The 12861-nt window shown below is 43.9% G+C and overlaps 1 protein-coding gene across 2 annotated transcripts in view; it reads right to left on the bottom strand.

Moving 5' to 3' along the window:
• Positions 1–12861, bottom strand: part of kif19 (kinesin family member 19) — a 129810-nt gene that overhangs the window by 36409 nt on the left and 80540 nt on the right. For both annotated transcript variants that reach the window (XM_055654155.1, XM_055654156.1), the window contains exons 4-6: positions 11944–12031; positions 9494–9630; positions 3239–3364 (exon numbers count right to left, since the gene is read on the bottom strand). In XM_055654155.1, the coding sequence (XP_055510130.1) occupies positions 3239–3364; positions 9494–9630; positions 11944–12031 (351 nt within the window). The remainder of the gene's footprint in view (positions 1–3238; positions 3365–9493; positions 9631–11943; positions 12032–12861) is intronic.

The following is a 12861-nucleotide window of genomic DNA, read 5'->3' as shown; positions in this document are numbered from 1 at the left end:
ACACAAGCTTTAACTCCAACCTAGAATGCATTTCCTGCAGCATCGATCACCGTGATCAATATTGATGCACCATCTCATTAGGTAGAATGGTTTTCATAGCAAGTAAGCAGCGATGTTTCCAAAAAATAATACATTGACAATTAAACAGAGTATTTACTCAGGAAAGCAGTAAAATGACAGGAGAGCGTGACCCTTCATTGATTGTCCATTGATTCATCTGCAGACCTTGTGGTAATCTAATCTGAATTGGTTTTGAATGACAATTATTGCTGTTTTAGTGCGCTCTTACCAATTAATGATTTGCCTTTGATGGTAGACACAAGGCAGCCAAGTGGGGTGGATAATATTTACAGATAAACCACAGGAAAGATGTGCGGGGTGAGCTACCAGCATCCATTCCAAATCTCTTGCTCCCACAGCCACTGACTCCTCTCCAACCCACCCTGTCCCATATAAGGACTGCGCCATTCGTTGAGTTTCTCTGTCCCTCCAACAAAGAAACTTCTCTCTCAGTTACTCAATTCAGCCCGATCCTCAATGTCAGGGCTTTTTTGTAGACAAAATGCTGCCCGTAAACTTCGTCTGAAGAAGGGTCTCATCCCGAAACGTCACTCATTCCTTCTCTCCAGAGATGCTGTCTGAGTTACTCCAGCATTTTGTGTCTATCTTCGACTTAAACCAGCATCTGCAGTTCTTTCCCACACAAGATAGCTCCATACTATTTTGATTTTAGACTTTAGAAGTACAGCACAGAAACAGGCCCTTCAGCCCACCAAGTCCATGCCAACCAGCGAGCACCCCATACACTAGATCTATCCCTACACAATTGGGACAATTTACAATTGCTGTTACCGAAGGCAATTAACCTACAAACCTGTACGTCTTTGGAGCGTGGGAGGAAACCGGAGCACCCAAAGAAAACCCACAAGATCGCAGGGAGAACGTACAAACTCCGCACAATCAGTACCTGAGGTTGAGATCAAACCTGGGTCTCTGGCGTGGTGAGGCTGCAGCCCTAATGCTGCATCCCTATGCCGCCCTTTTTTTGTGACCAATCAACTTCTAATTCAATAAACTAATAATGAAAAAGTAGAACATCTATATTTTAAACTAAAAAGTTGACTATAGTGTGGTCTACTATCTTACACTTGTAGGTTAGTGTGAATGTGCCGTGTATAGTTGGATTGTCACAAACTGTATTCTGTAACACTAAATGAATTTCACTTTACTTGGGTATTGTGACAATAAAGTACTATTGAATCATTAAACATCAAGAAAATCGACTTTTTAAATATTATGCAGGTGCCATACGGGTGTGAATGGTCACAAACGAAACACTGTTCCATGAAATTATTAATCTTCCCTTTTTCATCGTCTCTGCCTCTGAAGTCATGCAAGGACTGTAGCAAGAAAGTAAAACCCCCTTTTCACGGTGCGACTTGACGCAAGAGGTAACCAGAGTTTGACATCGTGGGAACCTCGTGCGGTAACAATACGGCATTCGTGGACCACCGTGGCGCTAACGGCAGTTAATCGTGTACCTTGGGTACTCGGGAGAAAATTCAAACATGTTTGAATTTGTCCAAGAGTGTCTTGTGCACTTGTGGTTGAGCATTGCAACATTTTATGAACGAAGTGTCCCGTGCGATATCCGTAGTAACTCTTGCGGTCACCGTGGGAACTCCTGCCAACGGTGAACCCAGAAGTTGGATAGAGTGAATCCAGCCAGTTTGCTATTTACATACAAATCTAATAAAACTAGCTAAGCATTTCATTAATGTGTGTGGTCTGAAAGACTTCACTGGCGGTGGGTGTCTGTCCTGAAACAGGCAGGTAAGATTTGGATCCACCTGCGTCTCTCTCTCTTCTCAGTCCCTCTCACAGAGGCGTGAATGGATGAACTCCGCGGGCCAGGCAGCATCTACACAGAGAGAAATGGACAGACGAGAGAGAGAGAGAGAGCGAGGCAGTCCTGGTCAGTCCTTTGAAGATAGACACCAGTTGCTTGGAGCAACTCACGGGCCGTAATCTCTGGAGTGAAGGAACGTAAATGCTGCCTGGCCCGCGGAGTTCCTCCAAATGCCTGTGTAGAGAATAGATGAAAGCTCTCTCGACCCGAAACGCACCCGTTCCTTCTTCGATGCTGCCTGTCCCGCTGAGTTGCTCCAAGCAACTGGTGTCTATCTTCAAAGGACTGACCAGGACTGTCTCTCTCTCTCTCTCTCTCTCTCTCCCTCCCCCCTCTCACACAGGCGTGAATGGATGAACTCCGCGGGCCAGGCAGCATCTACAGAGAGAAATGCTGGCTAAAATGTTGGTGGCAACATCTATGGAACGAAGGAAATAGACAACGTTTCGGCACCGCTGCACCCGCTGAGTTTCTCCAGCATTCGCGTGTGTGGGTGGGAGTTGGGGGGGGGGGGGGGGGGTGGTGGAGAGAACTTCACACCTGGAGGAGAGAGTGGAGGCTGGATCACTGATGAGAGAGAGAGACGAGACAGAGGAACTGAGGGAGGACGGGAGAGAGAGAGAGAGGAGAGAGAGGGGAGAGTAGAGAGAGAGAGAGAGAGAGAGAGAGAGAGAGAGAGGAGAGAGAGAGAGAGGTAGAGCAGCCATGATCACATTGTACTCAGCAGGGACGGATCGACAGGAACGGGTGGCGTTTCGGGCTGAAACTTCAGACTGAAAGTTTCACCTCTCAGTAGAATAAAAAACACAATAATCACGGTCAATGTGAGATACAGTCTTTATTCATATTTGACAAAATAAAAAGACGACTTCTTTCTTGCACATAATGAGAGAAGGTGCATCACACCAAACAACATTTGTCTAAAAAAACAGATTATTCTTCAGCTCATTAAAGAGCTCGGGAGAATAAAACGAATATAGTGTGTGACAACAAAGTAACATCATTTGTGCCACGTGATTAACTACACTACAGTCCACGATGTTCATTCGGGAAAGATCGGGAGTCGGACAAGTCACTCGCAAAAATGACAGAATTGCCGAGTACCGTGGGAACTCTTGGTCTACCCCCCCGTTATATCGTGTGATATCGTGCTAGACCACGACCACTCCACTCTGGCTACATCTTGCGTCAAGTCGCCCCGTGTAAACTACCCATTAACGTGCGACTCGAAACACCACCTGCCCCTTCCCACCACAGATGCTGCCTGACCCGCTGAGTTCCTCCAGCGCATTGTGCTTTGCTCCAGTAAAAGTGAAATTTGTACTTTACCTCGTGGGCGTTAATGGTGGACACTTCAGTGATTCCTGCAATTTGGATCCCTCCCTTTGAGTCCTCTCGTAGATCTAAGAAGCCAGACAACGGATTAAGTAAATCCCGGATCATCTCATTGTAAATCTGTGAAGGAAAATAAATCGGTAAGAATAGAAGAAAGTCTCCGTGCAAGTTCTTCGATGCTGACTGAGAGAAGACAAAACTAGTACAACCTGCCCTCTGCTTGCATCCTCCATACACAGGAGAATCTTGAACAAGGAGATATGGCTAGAATGTTGAGGGCAATCATTTACAACTGATGGACAGAGAGAACTTCACACCTGGAGGCTTGTGGAGGCTGGATCACTGATGACATTCAACAAGGAACTGTGGGGGACGGGGATCTGGCAGAGTAGAGGAGATGAGGGCTGGGTAGAGCAGCCATGATCACATTGTACAGCAGGGACGGATCGACAGGCCGAGTGGCCTACTCCTGCTCTGAAATAAGCTCTGTATGCAAGTGACCCCATATCCTCTCTAGGAGTACGGATCTTAATAATAAAGCCAGTACCTAATTCAGAAACTCTTCATCCAGTAAATATTATTCTTTAAAAGTAATAGCTGCTCTGCAGGCCAAATGATAAATAGATTGTGACTTTGAAAGCAAATACGGCTTGGTTATGTAACTTGAATGCACAGAAACAAAGGAAGTTACAGAGAGCGGTAGACACTGCCTGGTCCATCATAGCTACTGACCTCCCCACCATCGAAGGGATTTATAAGAGTCGCTGCCTCGAAAGGGCAGCCAGCATGATCAAAGACCCACACCGCCCTGGCCATGCTCTCATCTCACTGCTACCATTGGGGAGAAGGTACAGGAGTCTGAAAACCATGACCTCTGGGTTCAAGAACAGCTTCTTCCTGGGCAACTATCAGTCACTTGAACGCTGCACAACACTAACCTCAACTGTGATCTTCTACGGACGGTGCTTTTGGTCGCACTACAGGGTTTAGTTTTATATACTATTATAGTTATCTAGTACGATGGGTTATTAATTTATTGTATTAGTGATTAATAGATATTTGTTGTGTGTTATTGCACTAATGGGCCTGTTAAGCTGCAGCAAGTACGAATTTGACTGTTCTGTTGACAAGTAAACACATGACTTGATAATTTTTGCCAGAACTAAAACAATATTTTTTTGTTCAAAGCTTGAAAATAATTTCAAAATTGCAGCTTACTGTGAAGAATTTGTCTTAAGATGCATTCAGTTATACTGGAGCGTTAATAAACAGTGAATACATTTCCCTCGGCAGTAATTGAGGTAACAGTGTAATACTGTATATGCTTAATACTTATAAATGCATCGGGATGCCTGGAATATGTGCCGTCCAAATTGTAAAATGCTATTTCTTTTGTTTTCCATCTACATTCAATTGCCATTTTGTTGTCTAGTTTGTGTTTGTGGGGTCAAGGGTTTATAGGGGAAAGATGGGAGAATGGGGTTGAGAGGAAAAGATAGATCAGTCATGATTGAATGGCGGAGTAGACTTGATGGGGTCGAATGGCCTAATGCCGCTCCTTCTGACCGCAAACCTTCTCCAGGATTAGTTGGTTTGGACCACACATTGCATTTATCCAGGGAACCAAACATCACTGGTGAACAAACAGACTGAGGTATCCCCTCTGGTAGACGATACGGTGAAGCAATGACAGAATAAACCCATCTTTCATTGTTAGAACCTGGATTTAGTTTCAAACTTGAGCAGATTAAATGGTGCTCCCTTTAAACCATGTACACTGGGCCGACTTTGGAAGGGCATGCCCTTTTTTGATGAAAGGCCTGGATAGAGTGGATGTGGGGAGGGTGTTTCCACTAGTGGGAGAGTCTAGGATCAGAGGGCTCAGCCTCAGAATAAAATGACTCATCTTTACAATGAAGATGAAGATGAATTGTTTTAGTCAGAGGGTGATGAATGTGGAATTCATTGCCACAGGTGGTGGTGGAGGCAAGTCATTGGGTATTTTTAAAGCAGAGATTGATAGGTTCCTGATTAGTAAGTGCGTCAAAGGTAATGGGGAGAAGGCAGGAGAAGGCAGGGGTTGCCAGGGAAAAATAGATCAGCCATGATTGGCGGAGCAAACTCAATGGGCCAAATGACCCAATTCTGCTCAGATCATGATCTCATGATGTAATTCAGCCCAGGTGCAGGGTGCCGGGCAATATATAACAGTATCACTTCACGTTCAAAACAAGGACTTCTCATAGCTCAGTAGATCTAGTCCCCAGTGAGGTATGGAGATATATTTCTTAATCAGCATTAAAAAAAAAAATGTTTTGGTGTTTCCCAAAAGCATGTTCAAATCTGAACTGAGCTGTTAGCAGGCAACTGAACCATCCAATCAACAACAAGTGAGCAGTTCTGACCACCCATCTATCTCTTTGGAGACATCAGACTATCTTTAACCAGACTTTACTGGACTTAATCTTGCACTATCCTGTATCTGTACAGGGTGGACGGCTTGATTGTAATCATGTATAGTCTTTCCACTGACTGGATAGCACGCAACAAAAAGCTTTTCACTGAGCCTCGGTACACGTGACAAGAAACTAAACTAAATCCCAGCAGAGTGAAGGGTCCCGATCCAAAATCTTGCCTGTTCACCCCCTGCCTAGATGCTGCCTAACCTGATGAGTTTTTCCAGCACTGTGTATTACAGGGGCGGGTGTTGGAACTCCGTCCCTTGTCTCACCCACGGCCCTCTCAAACTTCCCCAGTGATGAACAGTTGGAACTATCTCCGTTTTATGATTTAACTCGTGTGATTAGTGCATGAATGTTACTATTTTAGGCTTTTTCTTATTCACTAAATTTGGTCACAAAATCAAAACGGCCAGAGCGGACAAGGCAGCTTGACCGTCACTGCTCCCGTGCCCTCCTTGAAACAACACACCTGGGCAACAGCCTGTCACTGACACATAAGCGATGTGTTTGTTAGCATTTGCGAGATTCCTGTTACTAATGCCGTTAATGCGTTAGCCTACACAATCTGCCGGGCATGCTATTATGCTGCATCAAATGCATCGCAGCACCATGGCAATAATCTCACACAACAAATTCCAGGTCAGCAACATGTCAGCAAACCAACAGCCAAGAGGCTTGGTTCGGGGTGAGTGAATTGTATTGTAATACAAACAGAAAAAATGTAAAATTATGAAACTCAAAAATATTTCAGATTTTTCAACTGGGACTGTGGTTCCCTGTCTCTCAGGTTTTCCTTTGTTACCTTTCAGTCTAGTTTTAAATCAGATGCAAGTACTTTCACAATGTGCTGACAATCCCACTGGATTAAATTTCACTTCAATGCAAATTCACACTAAGATAAATGATACACTATTTATTTTTTGGCATCAACAATTGGTGGCAAATGGCCATTGAATGGATGTAATAGAATGCAGTTATTCCAGCATTTTGTGTATATCTTTGGCCGCTGAATAAATATGTGACCGGTGTTCATACATCAATAGGCAAATTGAAGAATAAAACAATTTTAAAGGAGAACTGGGAGGGTTTTAAAACTTGTTTCACAATTGTTCTCCAATCAGCAACTTTCACCTTTCGAGGGAAGTCACCTGTGATAAGGCTCTGACTGACTCGTACCTGATCTGGCCCAAAGCTTATGATCCCGTGAGTTTCATCTGGCTTCTTATCATCACCAGGATTGGAACTGCTTTGCTGCTTGACCTGCAAGTCAGCAAACTTCATACATTCATAGAGCAGAATTAGGCCATTCGGCCCATCGAGTCTACTCTGCCATTCAATCATGGCTGATCTATCTTTCCCTCTCAACGCCATTCTTCCCCATAACCCCTGACACTCTTACAAATCAAGAATCAGTCAATCTCTGCCTTAAAAATACCCAATGGCTTGCCCTCGACTGCCATCTGTGGAAATGAATTCCACAGATTCACCGCCCTCTGACTAAAGAAATTCCTCCTAATTTTCATTCTAAAGGTATGTTCTTTTATTCTGAGGATGTGCCCTCTGGTCTTAGACTCTCTAGTGGAAACATGCTCTCCACATCCACACTATCCGGGCCCATGTGTGTGGGCGTGTTGGACTCTGGCCTTGACCTCCAACGTAGCCATCTTCAAATCATCTTGGCAGATGTGGGCAAGTCACGTATGGCATGTATAGTCTTTCCGCTGGCTGGAAACCACACAACAAAGCTTTTCACTGTACCTCGAAGTTGGACAGCCAGACCAGTGTTCACTGAGCTCACAAGTATGTAGATATACGTGGTCATGAAATACATCTAACCAGTGGACATGTCTTCTTGTGGGACTACCTAGAACTGGGTATGACTGTTTAAAGAGATGTGGTCTCCCAATCAAGACAGAGTCACGACAATGTCTGTCACTCTCTAAGAAGCTCCGAGTCTTTGGAACTCTCTTCCTCATAGGAAGCAGAGTCTATGAGTGTTTTCAAGGCAGGAAACGACAGATATTGAAGGAGCGAAGGTTATCACAAGTAGAGAGGAATGCAGAATTGAGATCACAATCCGATCACCCATCATTTAAAAATGCTGTTAAGATGGAAAGGATGCAGAGAGGACTTACGGGGATGGTGCCAGGACTTGAGGGCCTGAGCTATTAAGAGTGTTTGGGCTGGCTATGACTTTACTCAATAGAGTGCAGGAGGCTCAGTGGTGATCTTATGGAAGTGTATCATAATAAGGGGAAGATATAAGGTGAATGCACAGAGCAGGGAAATTAAGAACCAGAGGACATAGTTTAAGGGGAAAGATTTAATAAGAACCATAAGGCCAACTTTTTCACACAGATGGTGGTGGGTATATGGAACCAGCTGACAGAGGAGGTAGTTGAGACAAGTACAATAACAACATTGAAAAGATATTTGGACAGGTACATGGGTAGGAAAGGTTTAACGGGATAAGGGCAAAACGCGGGCAAATGGGATTAGCTTAGATGTGGCACCTTAGTCAACATAGATGAGTTGGGCTGAATGGCCAGTTACTGTACTGTATGACTCTTATTAGGTGTGATGGGCAAAGTGGCCTCTACCTGTATGTTCTGATACATGCCTGTCGTGATGAGGAGCATCCAGTGTATGTAGATGAAGTCTCCCAACCATTCCCTCTGCCACCCATGACATAATTACAGCGTTAATTATCATTGCTGCTACACATATCATCAGACAGCACAGGAGAGAGAGAGGGATATTCTGGGAAGAGATCTTCCTACATTCCACATGATTTGAAAATTACTATGTCAAATATGTAACCTTAAGCCAAGGAGAATGATGTCTGTAGATGATTACTGTAAATCACCTCCCTTGTAGCTAGAACACGATGCCTGTTTTGTGTTTCCATATCACCAGCATATTTTTGTGATGGTACGCGCCAGAATGGCGTACCGACACCTCTAACGTGAGATCAGCCGTGATATAAAAATGTTGTTCAGCTGGAAAAAATGCAGAGAGGATTTGTGAGGATGTTGCCAGGAGTCAAGGGCGTGAGCCACAGGGAGAGGTTGGGCAGGCTAGGACTTTATACCTTGAAGGGCAGGAGAATGAGGGGTGATTTTTATCATGTTTAGCTAAGGAATAATATGTGAAAGAATTAGAACATGTATTTGTTTAGACTTGGAGTTCAGATCTTATATTAGTTAAAGTGTTCACAACGTTGGGACTATTGATGGAAAAAAAGTGATGATAAATGTAGCTTAATTTTAGATAGACACAAAAATGCTGGAGTAACTCAGCGGGACAAGCAGCATCTCTGGAGAGAAGGAATGGGGGGGGGAAGGAAGGAATGGTAGCTTAATTTTAAATTGATATGCATATTGGCACCTTTTAGTCTACAAGGAAAGCACTGCATATTTGTAGATAAAATAAAAACTAAAGGCAAAAGAATAACCATTTCTGCCCATTTTACACTATGCAGCATGAATCTAATGCTGGATTGGGTTAGTAATCTACTAATCCTGATTTAAGTGACATATTTGGGTTGGAGTTGACCCTGAGGAGGCAGTGAGCTGAGGATGTGCCCAGTTATTGTGCCCCCCCCCCCAGCAGGTTAAACTGGTACACAGGGTGCACAACTATAGGGATCTCTGACAAACTGCATCTCCTCGCGTTAGACAACAGGCCAGCGTGCTTCTGTGGAGGCAGAGTTCCCACACTGTGAGGCTTTGCACTCTGTTGACCACAGCAGGACGGCTGACTTGGGCGCTTCCACGATCGGACTTACCTCCAGGTACGACATGGAGACTGTGTATTCCATATCATCACTCGTCTCTTCAATGCACTTGAACAAGTCGTTGAGGGTCCGTACATAAATGCCCGGTTCACTATCTGTCCCCAACATTGTGTATGTTTTCCCTGCACCTAGACAACAAAGATAGACAAGAAAACATGCTGACACAAGGAACTGCAAGTGCTGGTTTACAAAAAAAAAAGATACAAAGTGCTGGAGTACCTCAGCGGGTCAGGCAGCATCTCTGGAGAAAAGGAATAAGTGACGTTTCGGATTGGAACGAGGAAGGGTTCCGACACGAAACATCACCTATTCCTTTTCTCTAGATATGCTGCTGACCCGCTGAGTTACTCCATCATTTTGTGTCTATCTTAGTGTGCAAGGATGTATTGGCTTTGGAAGGGCTACTGTGCGGATTTACCTGTGTGAAGCATAGACTCCAATTAACCTACAAGTTCCGCAAGGGTCTGGAGCCCCTTCACGTTGTATATTAATGATTTGGATAAGGGGATTGAAGGCTTTGTTAACAGGTTTGCAGATGATGCTCAGGTAGCTGAAGGGACAGGCAGTGTAGAGGAAGCAAGGACTCTGCAGAAGGACTTGGACAGGTTAGGAGAGTGGGCAGAGAAGTGGCAGATGAAATTTAGTATAGCAAAGTGCAGAGTCTTGCATTTTGGTAATAATAATAAATGGAGATAGAATCCAGAAATCAGAGCTGCAATGGGACTGCAATGGGGTTGCATGAGTCCCAAAAAGTGAATTTGCAAGGCAAATCGGTAGTAAGAAATGGAAATTCAATTATATCAAGAGGACTGGAATACAAAAACATAGATGTAATGCTAAGGCTCTATAAGGCGCTGGTTTGGCCGAATCTGGAGTACTATGAGTAAATTTGGGCCCCATATCTAAGGAAGGATGTGCTGGCTCTGGAGATGGTCCAGAGGAGGTTTACATGAATGATTTCAGGAATGAGTGGGTTAGCATATGATGAGCATATAACAGCACTGGGCCTCTACTCACTGGAGTTTATAAGGTTGAGGAGGGACCTCATTGAAACTTACAGAATAATATAAGGCATAGATAGAGTGGATGTGGAAAGGATGTTTCCACTGGTGGGAGAGTCTAGGACCACAGAGGTCATAACCTCAGAATTAAAGGGCGCTCGCTTAGAAAAGAGGTGAAGAGGAACTTCTTTAGTCAGAGGGTAGTTAATCTGTGGAACTCATTGTCACAGAAGGCTGTGGAGGCCAAGTCAGTGGATATTTTTAAGGCAGAGATAGATAAATTCTTAATTAGAAAGGGTATCAAGGGTTATGGGGAGAAGGCAGTAAAATGGGATTAGGAGGCAGAAATCAGCCATGATTGAATGGTGGAGTAGATTCGATGGGTGGAATGGCCTAATTCTATTCCTATAACTTATATATAGAAACATAGAAAATAGGTGCAGGAGTAGGCCATTCGGCCCTTCGAGCCTGCACTGCCATTCAATATGATCATGGCTGATCATCCAGCTCAGTATCCTGTTCCTGCCTTCTCTCCATACCCCCCGATCCCTTTAGCCACAAGGGCCACATCTAACTCCCTCTTAAATATAGCCAATGAACTGGCCTCAACTACCTTCTGCGGCAGAGAATTCCAGAGATTAACCACTCTCTGTGTGAAAAAAGTTTTCCTCATCTAAAAGATTTCCCCCTTATCCTTAAACTATGACCTACATATGAACTACAAGGTGGGATTGCATCAGTTATTATTACTTTTGCCAACATGAACCCAAGCTAGTTGGACCCACAGGCACGGCCGATAGAAGGGCACCGTGCACGGAGCTTGGTTCAGTCAGGCTCAACATGCCGCCAGTTCCTGCACTTCACATCCAAACGGACGAGAAACTGGGGAACGAAACAATCATTCAGTCTGGTGTCACCTCCAAGTACGTAGTGCATGTGCAATGAAAATTTATGTGAGATAAAGAGCTTTCAAATTTACAGTTTAATTTGTGGTGGTATCGTGAAATCTCATTAATAACCTTCCCCTCTCACCAGTCAAATAATTGAAAGCCTTGCTACAGAAGATCAGTAGTTTGCCCTGATACCAATGTCACTGGACAAGTGCACACAGGGTAATGTTACAGAGCTAAAGACAGGTCAACCCAACATATCTGCTGACTCAACTTCATGCCACACAGAATGATAAAATTCTACTTCGAATCAGCAAGTTAGCTTCAATATTATGAAGAAACAAAAAAAAAACTGCAGATGCTGGTTAATACACAAAAGGGCACAAAGTGCTGGATTAACTCAGCGGGTCAGCCAGCATCCCTGGAGAACATGGATAGGCGACGGTTTGGGCCAAGACCCTTCTTCAGCTTTAATATTATATGTTTTTTAACCATAAACACAAATGATTTTTAAAGTGCTCCATTTGGCAATAAATACCATGCTGCCTACCTGTGGGGCCATAAGCAAATACAGTGGCATTGTACCCTGAAATAACTCCTTCAATCAGATCCTTGGTGGTTGACCGATACACATCATCCTTGAAAAGATACAAAGTAGATTAACAAATAATAGCAATGGATTTTTATTATTAATAAATAATTATAAATAATTTATTATTAATAATTACCAAAATGATGAGGCACCTTGGTCAGCAGGCATGAGTTGGCCGATGGGCCTATTTACCCACTGTATGACAAATCCACAAAGGCCATTGATTAATCTATATCATAAGCAGCATAGGTGTTTGTGGAAGAAGAGATAAAAATGCTGGCATAACTCAAGGGGCCAGGAAGCATCTCGGGAGAACATGGATAAGTGATGTTTCGGGTCGGGACCCTTCTTCAGACTGATTGTTGGGGGAGGGAAAGAAAGTCAGAAGGGATAAAGGGCAGGACAAAGTGTGGCAGGTAATATGTGAACACAGGTAAGGGTGGGTTGATGGGTCTTGGTATTTGAGGGGTGTTGTGGGTCCAAACTAGCTGTTGACTTCCACTGTTATAACATTAACAAATACATTAAATATAATATCAAAATACATCAGTTACTGTGTTACACAACACAGAAACAGGCCCTTCAGCCCAACTCGTCCGTGTGATCAGGCTACCTCCCGACCAGATCCATTTAATTTAGTTTAGTTTAGAGATACATTGTAGAAACAGGCCCTTCGGCCCTTCGGCCCACCAATTCTGCATCAATTCTGCACCTACCAGCAATCCCAGTTCACTTGCACTATTCGAAAAACTAGGGACAATTTACAATTTTTACCAAAGCCAATCAACCTACAAATCTGCATGTCTTTGGAAAGTGGGAGGAAACCGGAGCACACCGAGGAAACCCACACGGTAACAAGGAGGACGAACAAACTCT

Source organism: Leucoraja erinacea, chromosome 23 (assembly GCF_028641065.1).
Source record: "Leucoraja erinacea ecotype New England chromosome 23, Leri_hhj_1, whole genome shotgun sequence".
Lineage (NCBI taxonomy): Eukaryota > Metazoa > Chordata > Chondrichthyes > Rajiformes > Rajidae > Leucoraja > Leucoraja erinaceus.
The sequence above is the reverse complement of the archived record's forward strand: the minus strand, read 5'-3'. Positions and strand labels throughout refer to the sequence as shown.